The sequence below is a fragment of the Pseudorasbora parva genome, chromosome 18 (assembly GCF_024679245.1).
Source record: "Pseudorasbora parva isolate DD20220531a chromosome 18, ASM2467924v1, whole genome shotgun sequence".
NCBI classification, from domain to species: domain Eukaryota; kingdom Metazoa; phylum Chordata; class Actinopteri; order Cypriniformes; family Gobionidae; genus Pseudorasbora; species Pseudorasbora parva.
This window is the reverse complement of record NC_090189.1, coordinates 10,430,877-10,448,890: the sequence shown is the minus strand read 5'-3', so window position 1 is coordinate 10,448,890 and position 18,014 is coordinate 10,430,877. Positions and strand designations below refer to the sequence as shown.

At 41.1% G+C, this 18,014-nt stretch overlaps 1 protein-coding gene across 1 annotated transcript; it reads left to right on the top strand.

Moving 5' to 3' along the window:
* The first annotated feature begins 4,457 nt into the window (after positions 1–4,457).
* LOC137047097 (chemokine XC receptor 1-like) lies at positions 4,458–8,668 on the top strand. Its single transcript, XM_067424658.1, has 2 exons — positions 4,458–5,114; positions 8,651–8,668. The coding sequence occupies exons 1-2, from the start codon at positions 4,458–4,460 to the stop codon at positions 8,666–8,668; spliced, it is 675 nt and encodes a 224-aa protein (XP_067280759.1).
* The last annotated feature ends 9,346 nt before the right edge of the window (positions 8,669–18,014 follow it).

Below are 18,014 nucleotides of genomic sequence, written 5' to 3'. Positions count from 1 at the left end.
CATGTAGAATTGTAAAGTATTGTTCAATCCTTATAATTAAATAACTTAACTTTATATATATAAAGTCTGTTTATCTCTCTGTGTAAAGATACATTTTCCTTGTCCATATACTGTAAACTTACTTTTTTGAATCTATTTTTGATTTCTTTACAGATTCAGTTTACTATTCATACTGGCTGTGAGCTGTCTGCCATTTGTTTATCCATCCATGACAAATCCTCTTCATTCTCTCCCTATTCATAGTTTGTCCATCCATCACTTCAATAAATATTTCTCCAACATTCATGGTTGTGGCATGGTCCTTGCTCGTGAAGTTATGGATATTTTTATATCAATATTGACTTTGGAATATGATACATTATCTCTTGTCATTGTGATTCATTTGCAAATACAATTACACCTGTAAACCTACCTTTTCACAATTTATATATGCTGTTCAGATATGGCTCCTGTGTTTGTTTTACACTCTAAAGAGCCTCAGAATCTGAACACAAACTTTCTTACACATTAAGTTAAATTATGTTTTTACTATTTATGGTGGATGCGACCAGTCTACCATGTGTTTGTCAAATAAAACACCTAAGCCTAATAAATTAAGTCTAACCTTTTGGATATCAGGGTTGCAAAATTGCCTTAAACTTCGAAACTTTTTCTACTCGTATGTCAATTTCTACAAATTTCACTATCATATATCTAATGCAAAATATAATAATACTGTCACAAACTCCTCCGAGACTCAAACACAGCTTTTATCGGGGCAATCCAGAATTGTAATCCATAACACAGGTAATAGTGCAGATACGTTCACACTGTTAGTCCAAATTTGATTATTTGTGTATATATGATTGGGACCTGATCTAAAATGACATTGTGCATTGCGACTGTTCAGATCCGATCCATGCAGCTCTTTAGTTTTCTGGAATATCTGCATTAGTAGATGGCAATGAAGTTGCATTGTTAGGTATATGCCAAAAACAATAGCAAAGTGAATGGAGGGGTTTGCAATACAGATTCTGTCTTATTTACAACATGACATTGTGTAATCTCCAGCCTTTAAATAGGATTTCAAACCACATATAATATAAAATGCATTTCATGCGAATTTTTTTTTCTTTTTTCGTTTACCCCTGCTAAAACGGATTTCAAATCAGATATGCACAAAAATCAGCCTGAATATAGACTTTAGCCGAATTCACAGGTCAGTATTCACCTAACTCAAACTTTAGAACGCAATGAAAATGGAAACTTTTCAAATCAAAAATGGCTGGTTCGTCTGGGACGCAAAATGCAGATTTTCCACCTTTTGACCACAAAATGTGATTAGCGTACATAAAGCCAAAGAGTGAAAGAAAACACGGCTTATATAACATGGGCCAGCTAATGACACAGGTGGATATAATCACATGATAATGAGGCCAAGCAAAGGTTTATGGGAAATGTAGTCCATGATGGATTGTCGGCGAGACAAATACAATGCACCATGTTTTATGTATTTTTTTCTTTTCAAGACTAGATCAAAACAATCATGTTGTGTACATTGAAGATTAGTGTCAAAAATGTAAATGGTGTGTAAAATGTGCCTTTGTGAACAAATTCAAATGATTCATCTAATAATCTGAGTATTCAAATTTGCATATTTTGTATTGTATGTGAGTGTAGCAGATAAGTGTTGGAAGCTGTGAAGTCAGTCTACAAACCCCAGGACAGGGAATTTAACATATCCAGAGATACGGACACTCACTCTTCAGGTGATAAATTCTATTATACATTTAGGAGAGATCCTTTATATAATCTAGATTGTTATTAATCAAAGTTGAGATTTTGAATAAAAGCATCTGATTTTGAAGGAAATTATTTTTTTGGACTGAAATATTACTTTTGTTGACTTTTGACTTTTTGACCGTCTGAAATTAATTATGTGGTGTTTGTTCACTTTAAAATGTTTAAACAACAGATATAACAGGGCCTTTTCCTGTGAATGGCCCTTTTATGAACTAAAACACCACATAATACACTTAATTCAACATTTGCTTGGGATATTTTGGGTTTTTTTTTTTGTTATAAAGAAGCTAAAAATTTTTGATTAAATCAGTTAGACTTATGCAAAATTCAGCATTTTATAAAGACCATGAAGATTTCAGGACATCTTAATTTAGTGTTTTTTTTTTTTTTGTTTTTTTTTTTTTTAATCGTTCATCAAATAAATGAGCTCGGGATCATCCATTTTCAGCCATGTTTACACAAATTCGGTAATAAATCATGAAGAAAATATTACTTAAACAAATCAGACTCAAGTAACTTCCTTCACAACAAAACAGTGAAACTACATGCAAAGTTTTTTTTGCAAGAGCGAGCAAGAGGCATTTATTTGTCATTTACATAGTTAACACTGGGGAAAACTAGGCATTGAAATGCTTGTGACGAGGCTCAGACATACAGTGACAATAACAAGACATAAGACGTGCATGGAGAGCGCTGAGGTTCTTGAGTGACTACAGTACCCATGGACAGAGCATAATATGCCCATAAGTGGAAGTAACAGGTACAATAAAGGTAATCAGTGTTATAGTGTACATAAGAAGTCCTGAGGTAATATTATGATTACTGGGGTAGAACGATGTCTAAAATGTCTTTGTAGAATGACGTGAAGCTACATGGAGGAAAATTAAAGTGGCAGTGCAGTAAATAAACTTAAGAGCAGCACACATTCAGATGTATTCCTGAATAGAGCAATGTCCAAAAGTCACTGTAGAGTGTCACAGAGTAACATGAAGGAATATTAAAAAAGTGGCAGTGCAAGTACAATGAAGAGCAGCATGTATTCCGGTATTTAGATGGAGGACAGCTGATTGTTAAGTAGTCTGATGGCTTGAAGACAGAAGCTGCTCTTAAGTCTGGTTGTCCGTGAACGGATGGATCGGAAACGTCTGCCAGATGGCAGTGTGGCAAACGGGTGATGAGCAGGATGAGTGCAGTCCTTGATGATGCTGCGAGCCTTTCTCAAGCAGCGAGTTTGATCGATTTCCTGTAAGACTGGGAGTTTATGTCCAATAATGAGCTCTGCTGTTCTCACCACTCGCTGAAGAGCTTTGCGGTCCAAAGAAGAGCATTTGCCGTGCCATACAGTGATGCAGCTGGTCAATAATAAGTTGATTGAACTCAACTGATTTGTTCCCTCAATTCAATTTAGTAATGGAGTCTCCCAAAACTTGTATATTTAAGTTCACTTAACTTTGTGCTCATGTTCACTGTACTTAAATTGTTAAGTTCATCAAACTGGGTACACCAGAAGTTCAGTACACCATGCTGGGTACAACCAATCAAAACTTCAGCATGCATTGCAGCACAAATAAATTATTTATCTGAATTGTGACACATTTTCTTTGATTCTTACTATTGGCTTTTACTTTTGCTCTTTTGTTCTGATGTTTTTGTAGCTTGTTTTATGTTCAGAGTTGATCTGTTTATCGGATAAAAAAATATATATATATATATTGTCACCATTGTAGAGATTCATACACGGATTCTTGATGTCTGTGCATGTCTAACTAATGCCGTAGATTGAAACATTTTGTGCACAAAAAATAAAATAATAAATTGTTCAATTACCACAAGAGTAAAGAATCTCATGGAAATTTGTATTAATATTTCATTAGACTCCGCATGAGATCAGGGATTCTGCTAATTTATGATGATGTTATCATCGTCAATGATTAAACAACATCACTTGATAATAATTTCTCTTGACTTTGTGTTCCTTCCCAAATGTGTCTCACAAACACAAATCAGCCAGAGAAAGATTATATTATAACATTATACAGTCAAGGGTCAAGAGCCCAACTAAAGCAAACACTTATCTCCATCATGGTGACTTCCAACGAAACTATTATTTTCATTAAAACAGAAATAAAGTCAATCTGGTTAGTTATAAGTTAGTTCACATATTATTATTATGTTTAGTAACTTACGAATTTTTACTTACCGATTTTAAGATTGCACACAATGAAAAAGTTTCCATCTTAATTTGAATCAGCAACAGAAAAAGACCGCCTTCTGTAAATGTCCTCCAATCAGTGAATTAGTTCTTGTTGCCAGACAGAACTCATTGCATGGCCAATCACATCAAAGCAAGACCAGAGTCAACTATTTTAATTAATTATGATTTTGAGTTCATTCAACTTAAAATCTTAAGTTTATGTATTTTGTAGGGTAATAAATTATACTAACTTATATTTTTGAGTTTTTGGACCAAACTAGTAATATTTAGTCAAGTTGATTTGTTTAAGTAAAGACAACATTAGGGTTTACAGTGTGCTCTCTATAGTGCAGCGGTAGAAGTTTGACATGATGTTAGAGGAGATGCCAAACCTGTCAAACCCATTTTGATGCTATATGTGATGTTTTTGTATAAAATAATTAAAGATTTCTCAGCCAAATTTATTTTTCCCCTGACAGAGATGAACAGCTCTACAGTGAACTTCTCCACATCTGGAACATCTACAAACTCCACAACTCAATCCTTTGTAGTGGTGAACATTCTAAACTTATGTGTGTACAGTATTCATTTCCTGTTTGGTGTTCCTACATACGCCTACATTATATGGCTCATCATGACAGGAACAGGAAGTGGAATTGCATCAGAGTTCTTCAACCTCAATCTGTCTGTTTGTGAGATTGTTTACACTTTTGATTCCTTGCTCTCTGCATTAGTCAGTACTCTTCCTTGGCTTTCAAGACTTAAGGCATTAACATGGTTTTTAATGGGACTAGGCGTCACCGGTCGTCCTCTGTTCCAGTGTCTGATGTGTGTTGAGCGTTACCTGGCAGTGGTTCATCCTGTAACCTTTCTGAAGTACAAACCTCTCAGATATAGAGTGATCTGCTGCACTGTGGTCTGGATAATCACTCTCGGATCCTGTTTGTGTTTAATGTTTCGTTTAGTCTCATATGCAAGCTTCTACTTGATTCAGTTCATCCTCTTCCTCTCCATCCAGTTGTTCTGCTGTTTGGCTGTTCTCAGAGCTCTGAAGCAGTCAGGACCAGGAGAGAGAGGGAGAGAGAGAGAGGAGGAAAACCACAAGAGCAGAGCATTTAATCTCATTCTAATAATTACTGTGAGCACGACTGTCATATATGTGCCATTTATTATCGCAGGGTTCTCTTTTATTCTGACACAACACTATTCTGGTGAACTTTTTTCTGCTGTATTTATTTGTTTCGTTGTTGTTAGTTTTGTGCAGCCTGCTCTTTATCTACTACGAACTGGAAAGCTTTCTTGCCCCTGTGTTTCACATTGTTTTTTAAAAATTGTTTAATGTTCCCAAATAAGTGTTACCAAACCTTATTTTGCTTTTAACTTTGGCTTTACATTTCCCCCTTGTTTTTCCAATGACATTTCTCTTTCATGTAAATGAGCATTTATGATTCCAGAACATGTTAATATGTTCCTCTTTCATTCAATTTCCTGTTTATTTAGTAATCCATCCACTCACAGATTCATTATACAATTCCTGACATACCTATAGGTCTAAATATATATGTACCTAGCAAACTATATAAATCTAGAAAAATATACTCTCCAATTAAATGAAGTAAAGTGTGTACATGAAACAATGGTTTAAAATGTTTTTAAAATGTTACAAAGTAATTGTTTGGAACGATTTCCCCTGTATTTTATCACAAATGTTTTTTGAACTTTTAAATAAAACGAAGACTAAATGAGTAGGTTTTACAAGAAAATACAATTTAGTCTTTATATTTCAAAATGTCAAGTTAAATTCAATGTGTTCTTTGAAATGAGTGTGCACAAATACATAGCCAAAATACCTTGAGTATAATTTGAATGGAAAATCGTAATATTTACATTGTGTTTTGTCATCTAATCAATTCACGCAAAAAAAAAAAAAAAAAAAAAAAAAACACACACACATGGCAAAGACATGGCCATTGGCGCTCATGCAGAGTGGGACAGAGACATCACTGACACTCTTGTCCAACATAAATGATTTAAGTAAAGAGATTAAACTAAGGTAAGTTGTACTATATTAAACTATTGAGTCATTTGTTTGAAGCTTACTGCAGTATTATTTAACTTTCTTACTGTAGGATATTGCTGGATTCTTATTATCAGGTTGTTGATAATGTTCAGTGTGCTCGCTTTTATTCTTCTGAATTTTAAGAGGTTGTTTGCATAATGTTTGCTAACATAATTTGCGTTGTTATACACATAACACATAATAATCAGATGAACATGTTTCTAAGTTAAACTATTAATAGCTATGCTAACTGAGTTGAGTGTTTTATGGTAACAATCCAATTTGCTTAGGTTATGCAGTCGCCTGAGACAGCAGTTGTTGTTAGCGATCTCTGTGTCGAAAACGGTTTGCTTTTAGCCCATGTATATGTATATTTATTTACCATATTAAACACATTGAAACAAGAACGTTCAAACTGTGACCAAACAAGTATATTCTATGACAAAGATTGTTTTAGTAACTCAGTAATTATTTTAGTAATGTTTAAATGGTGTAATATCTGTGATATTTTGCAAATCTAATATTTGTATTTTTATACAAGCCATTCAAATATTGATAATCATTATTTAAGTTTCAAATATATTCACCTGATCCGGAAATTCACTGCGTGCTCCATATTTTCTTCATTTTCTTTAAAGCTGCAGTCCAGAACTTTTTGCGCCTTAGCGGTTCATAAACAGAACTGCATGCTTGCAGAATAACATTGTAGCCGGAGCTTCTGTTTATGTCTATGGCGAGTCACGCAGGGACTGTGCTCCTCCGCAGCGGTTCCTACCAGTCCAGTCTGAAATAGTCCCAATATAAACACTTATTATAAATGTACCATAACTATTCAGGATAAGACAAAAACATGATTTGAAAAATTGCTGTTGTACATTCTCATTATATATTTTTTGTAAATCCTGAACACAAAAAAATATTTCGGACAGCAGCTCTAAGTTAATGCACAATTTATTTTTAACATTAAACATTTCTCAAAGGCACAGTTCATAAACAAAATGTCAGTGGCGTGACCTTAAAGGGAACTCATGCTGCATCGACGCTATGGGAAGGTTCTGCGTGACTGGATCATAAAGCACACCCAGAGCAAAAAATGTCAGCTTCTGTGCCTTCAGCAAGTGCTCTGTGCTTTGATTCAGCAAAACTTTCGTCTGTTATTGGCTTCAGAATTAGGCTTGACAAAATGGCTTTATTAGCCTAGAAATCTAGACGCACCCTAGCGGCAGCAAATTTAATCTGCCCGCAAGTGTTGTCTAGGAACTCTCAATACCCTTCTGAGCTGTATTCCTCACAATCTGGACGGGCCAATCACATCGTGTGTAGAGTCGGCGGGCGGGGCCATAAACGCCGAGTTGCGTTTGCGTGCTTCTAGTAAACACAGAAACTGGCGAACGGCGGCGGTCTTTCGAATCAGCTTTGACCGCAACTCTGGAAGACTTGGAGTTAAGCTTTTCTCTGAGAAAAAAACAAAAAAACGGCACTGAAGTCATTCTTAAAAAGAACGTTTAATCTATCAACAAGCTCTGCTTCACCTTCGTTGCTCTGGTTGGTGTAGCGCTATCCTATCACGTGCAGAGGGAGTTTGAAAGACAACCGTTTATCCCGCCCCTCGGATTGAGCCCTGTCAATGGTGAGTTTCCAGATCAAACATCTTGATGTGGGTCTGGCTTGTCAGGCTGTGGCTTTATAGCACCACCTACAAAATTTCAACAAAGTGCCCCTCCCGCTTTGTTTCACATACAGATATGAAATAAAAAAGTCTCTTGGGACGAAATCTGAAAACCAACAGGAAGTGAGATATTTAGAATTTTCTTTGCAAAATTGTTCATCATGTAACCTTTTGGTCCGCAAAACCCTGCCAGCAATAGTAAACAAATCAAATCATTGTTATATGTTGAGTATTGAGTTTGAGTTTTATTCATACAGGTTTGGAATGAATTACTCAGTGAACTTCAACACATTTGGATCATCTACAAACACCACAAGTCCATTGTTTGGGCTATTCAACATTCTGGACATTTTCAGTTTCATATTTGGTCTCCCTGCAAACTCCTATGTCATATGGCTCATCATCACAGGAACAGAAAGTGGATTTGCATCAGGATTCTTCAACCTCAATCTCTCTGTTTGTGAGATTTGTAACTCTCTGAATTCTTTGCTCTCTCTATTTGAGACTTGGATCCACATTGAGACATTAACAGATTTTTTTATAGGATTTGCCATCACTGGCCGTCCTCTATTTCAGTGTCTGATGTGTGTAGAGCGTTACCTGGCGGTGGTTCATCCTGTAACCTTTCTGAAGTTCAAACCTCTCAGATATAGAGTGATCTGCTGCACTGTTGTTTGGATAATCACACTTGGATCCTGTTTGGTCTGCATCTTTACTATAGGCTTGAAATATATTTATACATGGTTCTACTCACCGCAGTTCATCCTCTTCCTCTCCGTCCAGTTGTTCTGTCTTGTGGCTGTTCTCAGAGCTCTGAAGCAGTCAGGACCAGGAGAGAGAGGAAGAGGGAGAGAGGAGGAAAACCACACGAAGAGAAGGGCATTTCATCTCATTCTTATAACTACTGTGAGCATGGCTTTTACATATGTGCCCTTTATTGTCTCAGGATTGGTTTATCTTATGACAAAATATTATACTCAGGAGCTTTTTGATGTTGGAATGTGTTGTTTTATTTTGGCTGGGTTTATTCAGCCTGTTCTCTATCTGAACCGGGCTGGAAAACTCTCATGTTTTCATTTTTAATAAAACATAAAGTTTAGTTTTTAGATATTTTTTTAGAAGTTTGTTGAGGCCCCGAATGGGCCCCTGCCCCCTGGCTGAGAATCACTACAATAAATGACTTCATCAACACCAATAATTTATGTTTTCCATAAAAAAATCTCATTATAACATTTACTGTGCATTTAATTTAGACATTTCAAAAACGGTACAAGTCAGGTGTTCGCTGCATCACACATGTACACCTATTTTAGATTTATAAAGATTGTCTGCTTGGGAAAAGTAAACATGCCCTCTTCAGATAATATATAAATAATATACAGATAATATTTTCTCCTTCACTGTGATAAGATATCAATTCTATTTTTATTTTTATTATTAGCGCATACTGTTCAACATGTTAGAAATGTGTCAACATATACTGTTATTGTCATGCTATTACTAAAGATGTGATTGTGAATCATTAAAATGTGTGAAAATTATATATATATTTTTTTAAATTCAAGTCGGTGTGTCAGTACAGTAAAATACTGACTCTTTAACCTAACATTTGTTTTCTTTATATATTTGAATATCCCATGTTTTATGTGATGTGTAACAGATATATTATTGTGCCTATTCAAAACAGCATATATATACATACATACATACATACATACTGTAACGCCACGCCAGCAGAGGGAGCCCTCTCCCGAGTACTGACTTTGTGCCGCTCCCTCTGCTTCATTGGTTACTTCCTGTTTGGTGGACATTTAAGCATGGCCATGCCATCATTCCTGTGCGAAGTATTGCCAGTTAACCTGCCTTACTGAGCGTTTCCTTCTATATTGTTTTGCTATCTTGTTATTGACCATTGCCTGTTTATTCTGTTTCTGCCTTTTGGACTTCCCTTTGTATAGTTGCTTGGATTGGACTGCCTTATTGTGTTTGAACCTCTGCCTGCCTCACGTTTATGTCCATTGCCTGTCGATTTGGAATTGTTTGCTCTAGCCTGTAAATAAACACTGCATATGGATTCTAACGCCGCCTCAGCGTCCTTACATAATACTTCGCCATCGATGAATCCAGCAGAAGTTGCCAAGTTACAGGCCGCACTCGCCTATCAAGGCGATATGCTCAAACAGTACAGAGACCAACTGGCTAAGGCTCAAGCGACTAATGAATATCTTACTCAACACCTACAATCGCTACCACCGCCAACGCCTCGGAAGGTAAGCCTTGCTTTACCAGATAAATTCGATGGTACAGCGGAGCAATGTAAAGGATTTCTCCGGCAAGTTGAAATCTATTTCATGCATCAAGGATGTGATTTTGAGTCTGATGAGAAGAAGTGTGCATTTCTCATGTCTTTGCTAACTGGTAAAGCGATCGAGTGGGCCGCGGCAGTCTGGGAATCTGACCGTGTGTTTCAAACATCTTACACGTATTTTGTGAAACAACTTAAAGAGGTGTTTGAGTATCCAGCAGGTGGAAAAGATATTTCTACCCGTCTCATGCAACTGACCCAGGGCCGTAGGACAGCCGCTGATTACGCCATAGAGTTCAGAACGCTCGCTGCACAGAGTGGCTGGAATGACGTTTCACTCAAGGCCATGTTTCAACGCAGTCTGAACTTACAGCTACAGACAGAGCTTGCTTGCAAGGGTGAGGATCTCTCTTTCTCAAACTATATTACACTAGCTATCAAGATTGACAATCTCATGCGTAGCAACCTTGCTCAAATCAAGTCAACCCCTGTGAGAAACATGCCTATCCAGCCAGTAACGCAGATTTCCAGCTCCAACCAATCTAATGACCATGCCAGTCCTGAACCCATGCAACTAGGAGTCACCAGGCTATCTGATGAAGAGAAATCACGACGGCTAGTCCACAACCTGTGTTTCTACTGTGGAGAGGCAGGCCATCGCAATTCTGTTTGCCCACTCAAAGCCCGGAGGAACACCATTACAAACAGCCGGGTGAGTGTTGACAGTCTTTCACTGACTAATATCAAGTCTCCCACTACCACAGTAAAGATTTCTACTGAAAATGACTCTTTTGAATTCGCAGCGCTGATTGACTCCGGTTCAGCATTAAATTTGATTCATCAAGACCTCATCACAACATTCAATATCCCCACGCAACCCTGCAATCCTCCGATCATGGTTAATGCCGTCAACAACAAACCCATCGGAGACGGTATCAGTCAACAAACTCTGCCCATGCAACTTCAAGTAGGGCTGTTTCATCAGGAAACCATCACATTCTACGTAATAAACTCTCCACGTCATGAAATCATCCTCGGATACCCCTGGCTATCTGTTCACGACCCAGTCATCTCTTGGCTTCATGGTGAGATCACGCAATGGTCACAGTTCTGTTTTTCTCACTGTCTAAACCACAGCATTACCAAACCATGTCTAACCACCAGTATAGAAAGCCCTGAGTCAAAACCAGTTGCCATTCCGTTATGCTACCAGGAACTACAGGAGGTCTTCAGTAAAGCCAAAGCCACGCTGCTACCACCTCATCGTCCTGGGGATTGTACCATCGACCTCTTACCAAACGCCATGCCCCCCAAAAGTAAGATTTATCCTCTTTCACGTCCTGAGAGCCGAGCTATGGAAGAGTACATCGAAGAAGCCCTAAGTTCAGGGTTCATTCGTCCATCTACATCACCAGCAGCGGCCGGTTTCTTCTTCGTGGAGAAAAAAGATGGAGGGCTTCGTCCATGTATTGATTACAGAGGTTTGAATCAAATCACAGTTAAATTCCGTTATCCACTACCGTTAGTACCTGCAGCACTTGAACAGCTCCGAGAGGCCAAGATTTACACCAAGTTAGATCTCAGAAGTGCTTATAACCTCATCAGAATTAAAGAAGGTGACGAGTGGAAAACTGCCTTCCTGACCACTAGGGGGCACTATGAGTACCAGGTCATGCCGTATGGGCTGTCCAATGCACCTGCCGTCTTCCAGTCGTTTATCAATGAAATCTTCAGAGACATCCTGAACAAGTACGTAGTCGCTTACATTGATGACATCCTGATTTACTCCAAGTCAGAGGAGGAGCACAAGCGTCATGTCAGAATGGTACTCACCAGACTACTAGAAAACCAACTCTACGTAAAAGCCAAGAAATGTGAATTTCATGTACAACGTACCTCATTCCTAGGATACAACATCAGCTATCAAGGTGTGGAAATGGATAACTCCAAGATCACAGCGGTTATGGAATGGCCACAACCCAACACAGTTAAGGAACTTCAACGCTTCCTGGGTTTTGCCAACTTTTACAGACGTTTCATCCGCAATTACAGCACGACAGCCGCACCACTGACATCATTGCTCAAAGGTAAACCATCAAGACTAAAATGGACTGATCAAGCCTCTCAAGCATTCACTAATCTAAAGAACAGCTTCACTACAGCACCCATCCTGAAACATCCAGACCCTAACCTACCATTCATTGTGGAAGTAGATGCTTCTGACTGTGGGATAGGTGCAGTGCTCTCGCAACGCCATGGACAACCAGGCAAGCTGTTTCCCTGTGCATATTTTTCTAGGAAGCTCACCGATGCAGAGTGCAATTATGATGTCGGCAACAAGGAGCTTCTAGCCATGAAAGCGGCCATTGAAGAATGGAGACATTGGCTGGAGGGTTCCATTCACCCCTTCCAGGTCATTACGGATCACAAGAACCTAGAGTATATCAAAAGTGCAAAAAGACTAAATCCCCGCCAAGCACGCTGGTCACTCTTCTTCACAAGGTTCCAGTTCACCGTAACCTACCGTCCGGGTAGCAAGAACAGCAAGGCAGATGCATTATCCAGAAGGCATGATCACCCACAAGCAGAATTCAGACCAGGATCAGTCCTCCCACCATCTATCATCATTGCACCAGTTACATGGGATTTGATGGAAAACATTCAGCGAGAACAACAGAACGAGCACATACCACCAGGTTGCCCGCCAAACAAGCACTATGTTCCATCAAATCTCCGAATTCAAGTCATGCAATGGGTCCACACATCACTTTGCTCTGGGCATCCAGGTATTTCGAGAACCCTTCACCTCACACAGAACTCATTTTGGTGGCCGTCCATGGTCAAGGACGTAGCTAATTACGTCAAATCCTGTTCAGTCTGCGCACAATCTAAAACCCCCAAGGAACTGCCGTCTGGTTTGTTACAGCCCCTGCCTATACCTCAAAGGCCTTGGTCACACCTTTCAATAGACTTTGTCACTGATCTTCCCCTATCGAATGGATTCACAACCATCCTGGTAATTATTGACCGGTTCTCTAAAGCCTGCCGGCTCATCCCATTGAAAGGTCTCCCCACAGCCATGGAAACAGCCCAAGCAATGTTTCATCATGTCTTTCGAGTCTATGGTATACCTGAAGATATCGTGTCTGACAGAGGGACACAGTTCACATCACAGGTATGGAAGGCCTTCTGTAAACAACTGGACATCAATGTTAGTTTGACTTCAGGTTACCACCCTCAATCTAATGGACAAGTTGAAAGACTGAACCAAGAAATTGGCAGATATCTCAGGTCGTACTGTGGTCGTGAACAGCATCGTTGGTCCGAGTTTTTACCATGGACAGAGTATGCGCAAAACTCGCTAAGGCATTCATCTACAGGACTCACTCCTTTTCAATGCGTGCTAGGATACCAACCCCCCATGTTCCCGTGGTCAGGTGAACCATCTCTAGTACCAGCAGTGGATGACTGGATTCAACGTAGTGAGAGGGTGTGGGACAGTGCTCATGTGCGTCTGCAAAGAGCGGTCAGGAACCAGGAAATCCAGGCCAATAGACGGCGACGCCCACATCCTCCCTACCAACCTGGACAACGGGTCTGGCTCTCCACACGGGACCTCAAGTTACGACTGCCCAGCAGGAAGCTGAGCCCAAGGTATGTAGGCCCATTTAAAATCTTGAGACAGATAAATGAGGTCACTTATCAGTTGGAGCTTCCTGCTAACTATCGTGTCTCTCCATCCTTCCATGTTTCCCTCCTCAAACCGGTCCACCCGGATGCTGACCCCAACGTCGAGAACCGGGAGCCACCTCCACCGCTGGACATTGATGGAACTCCGGCGTATGCGGTAAAGGAGTTGTTGGACTCTAGACGGAGAGGGGGTCAGCTCCAATACTTGGTGGATTGGGAGGGATACGGACCTGAGGAGAGATCATGGGTAGCCGCTCCCGACATCCTGGATCCATCGCTAATCAAAGAATTTCACCGAGCCAGACCCGACCGTCCAGCACCGCGACCACGGGGACGTCCTCGTAGAGCGCCAGGAGTCGCTCCTAGGGGGGGGGATTCTGTAACGCCACGCCAGCAGAGGGAGCCCTCTCCCGAGTACTGACTTTGTGCCGCTCCCTCTGCTTCATTGGTTACTTCCTGTTTGGTGGACATTTAAGCATGGCCATGCCATCATTCCTGTGCGAAGTATTGCCAGTTAACCTGCCTTACCGAGCGTTTCCTTCTATATTGTTTTGCTATCTTGTTATTGACCATTGCCTGTTTATTCTGTTTCTGCCTTTTGGACTTCCCTTTGTATAGTTGCTTGGATTGGACTGCCTTATTGTGTTTGAACCTCTGCCTGCCTCACGTTTATGTCCATTGCCTGTCGATTTGGAATTGTTTGCTCTAGCCTGTAAATAAACACTGCATATGGATTCTAACGCCGCCTCAGCGTCCTTACACATACATACATACATACATATGTATGTATGTATGTATGTATGTATGTATGTGTGTATGTATATATAGGTGATTTAAGCAATTTTGAGCGTGGCATGGTTGTTGGTGCCAGACGGGTCGGTCTGAGTATTTCACAATCTGCTCAGTTACTGGGATTTTCACGCACAACCATTTCTAGGGTTTACAAAGAATGGTGGGAAAAGGGAAAAACATCCAGTATGCGCCAGTCCTGTGGGCGAAAATGCCTTGTTGATGCTAGAGGTCAGAGGAGAATGGGCCGACTAATTCAAGCTGATAGAAGAGCAACTTTGACTGAAATAACCACTCATTACAACCGAGGTATGCAGCAAAGCAATTGTGAAGCCACAACACACACAACCTTGAGGCGGATGGGCTACAACAGCAGAAGACCCCACCAGGTACCACTCATCTCCACTACAAATAGGAAAAAGGGGCTTCAATTTGCAAAAGCTCACCAAAATTGGACAGTTGAAGACTGGAAAAATGTTGCCTGGTCTGATGAGTCTTGATTTCTGATGAGACATTCAGATGGTAGAGTCAGAGAGTCAGAGTATATATATATCGGGATTCTCTTTCATTTTGACTAATCAGTATATCCAGGAATCTTTTGCTATTTGTTGTTGTTATCTTTTGGCTGATTTTGTTCAGCCTTTTCTTCATCTGAACTGGGTTGGACAATTCTACTGCAAAACACTGAATTGTTTAATTTTTTTAAATGAAACATGTTATTACATGTGTGACTTTTTTTAATCATTGTTCCAATATAATGCACAGCCTATAACTTGATTCTCTGTCCTGATGGTTTTTTTTTTTCTCCATAAAGTTAGTTTTTTTCTGAATGTGATCATTAGATATGCACTCAAAACAATTATTCAGGCCCTTTAGATAAGACACATTTAAATTATGTTTACTTTACTTAAATAAATTAAGTTGTGTTGAAATTAGATATGTAAGATATTTTTCAGTTTTAAATATATTAGGCTTATTGAACATAAGCCTATTATATTTAAAACTGAAGTTTACTCAATTAATTTGCGTTAAAACTACATGAAATATTTGTGCTGACATAACTAACTAACTAACATGTTTTGAAGAGAAAATGTATGGATTGAAGTGTTGTTTTATGAGTTTTTCAGTAAAGGGAAAGATTGCACTTCTGGTTTATGTTAGTGTTTAATGTTCAGTTATGTTGGACACTGAGAGGTTTCTGTAATTTTGTGCGTCATTTTTCAATCATCACTGTGTATTTATATCCCTATCTGTATTCTGTTTAGTGAACAGTCATGTTAATTTATTGTGTGTAATGCCCTTGCCTATTGGATTACTTAGTAAAGTTTGTGTTGGAATCTTATTCTTCAGTGTCTTCTTCTACTTCCTGCCTGGACAACCCCTGACAGAAATACTAATACGCTTTATTGATGCTGCTTTTACCCTAGCAATGTGCATTGATGAAAGTCAGTCACTGGCTTTCAGTCCAAAGGTTTAGTTTGATATATTACTGTAACAAGTTCGATATAGTGAGGAAGGAAGAGGACACGGGGGTCGGCAGGACTGTTGATGCTCTTTATTCTCAATAACTCAAATCAATAAACGTGCACGCTTCAGCGTGTGTTTGTCTCTGTATATGCTCAGTTTCGCTTCCGGGTCACGCACTTCCGGCTTCCGGATATCTCAGGGTCTCCTCGCATCAACAGTCCGACTCTCTCTCTCCTCGGTCTCCGGTTCCGCTGGTGTTTTATCCCGTCTCCGCGCTCATTACTAGAACAAGAGACAGGTGTTATTAATCTGCGTCCAACCCACTCACTTACCGCTCGTCCCGCGGCCCTCTCTCCCGCTGCAGACCTCGCTGAACCACGCCCCCCTTGCCACATACCCCCACCGCCCGACTCAGGCCGGGGAGCCGTCCGGCCTGCAGCCCCCCCCCCCCCCATTTCTGGAGAGGAAATCGGCCACAGCCATCTGAGCACCCGGCCTGTGGACCACCTTGAACTTAAACGGCTGAAGAGCCAGATACCAACGGGTGATCCGCGCGTTGGTATCCTTCATGCGGTGGAGCCATTGGAGAGGAGCGTGGTCCGAACAGAGAGTGAACTCCCGCCCCAGGAGGTAATAGCGGAGGGTGAGAACGGCCCATCTGATGGCCAAACACTCCTTTTCTATGGTGCTGTACTTAGCTTCTCTCTTGGAGAGCTTACGGCTAATGTACAGCACCGGCCGCTCTCCCCCCTCCACCTCCTGGGCCAGGACTGCGCCCAGCCCCCTGTCCGACGCGTCAGTCTGCAACAAGAAAGGGAGAGAAAAGTCAGGGGAGTGTAACAGCGGCCCGCCACATAGGGCAGCCTTTACTTGGGTAAAAGCCTGTTGACACGGCTCCGTCCACTGGACCGTATCTGGTAGCCCCTTTCTAGTAAGATCAGTCAAAGGGCTGGTGAGGTCCGAATAATTTGGTATAAACCGTCTATAATATCCCGCCAGCCCCAAGAACTGTCTTACCTCCTTTTTGGTCTTGGGCCTCGGACAGGTTGCAATTGCGGCAGTCTTATCAATTTGGGGACGCACCTGCCCATGACCCAAGTGGAAGCCCAGATACCTTACTTCCACCCGCCCAATCGCACACTTCTTCGGATTGGCCGTGAGCCCCGCTCTCCTCAGCGACCTCAGGACCGCCCTCACATGCTGCATATGCCGCTGCCAGTCGTGACTATAAATCACTATGTCATCCAGGTACGCAGCAGCATATGCAGCATGGGGACGCAAAATCCTATCCATGAGTCGCTGGAAGGTCGCGGGCGCCCCGAACAAGCCGAACGGAAGCGTGACAAATTGGTGTAATCCGAACGGCGTGGTGAAAGCTGTTTTTTCTTTGGACAATGGAGACAAGGGGATCTGCCAATAGCCCTTTGTTAAGTCCAGTGTCGAATAAAATCGAGCCGAGCCTAACCGATCAAGCAATTCGTCAACCCGTGGCATTGGATACGCGTCGAACTTCGACACAGCGTTCACCTTGCGGTAGTCCACACAGAACCTGACCGAGCCGTCCGTCTTGGGGACCAAGACTATCGGGCTCGCCCAGTCACTGTTGGACTCCTCGATTACTCCCATGTCGAGCATTGCGCCTAATTCGTCCTGAACTACTTTTTTCTTGTGTTCAGGCAAGCGATACGGCCGGCTGCGAACTACCACGCCCGGCTCGGTCTCGATATGGTGCTGAATCAAGTCGGTACGTCCCGGTAGGGGCGAGAACACGTCGGCGAACTCCGCCTGCAATTTCGATAAATCAGCGAGTTGTAACGGTGAGAGGTGATCTCCCCCAGGGGCCAGCGCGACTGATTGCGCTTTAATGCTCGCCTCTGGCCCGAGATCATCCTCTCCCCCGATCACCGTTGCCAACAACACCGATTCCACCTCATTCCATTTTTTCAGCAGATTGAGGTGGTATATTTGACGTGCCCCGTTCCTATCGGATCGTATCACTTCATAATCGAGCTCTCCTATCTGCCGTGCGACCTCAAACGGCCCCTGCCACTTCGACATT

Excerpts from the sequence above, each read along its gene's own strand:
- LOC137047097 (XM_067424658.1), top strand. The coding sequence starts at position 4,458 with ATGAACAGCTCTACAGTGAACTTCTCCACATCTGGAACATCTACAAAC.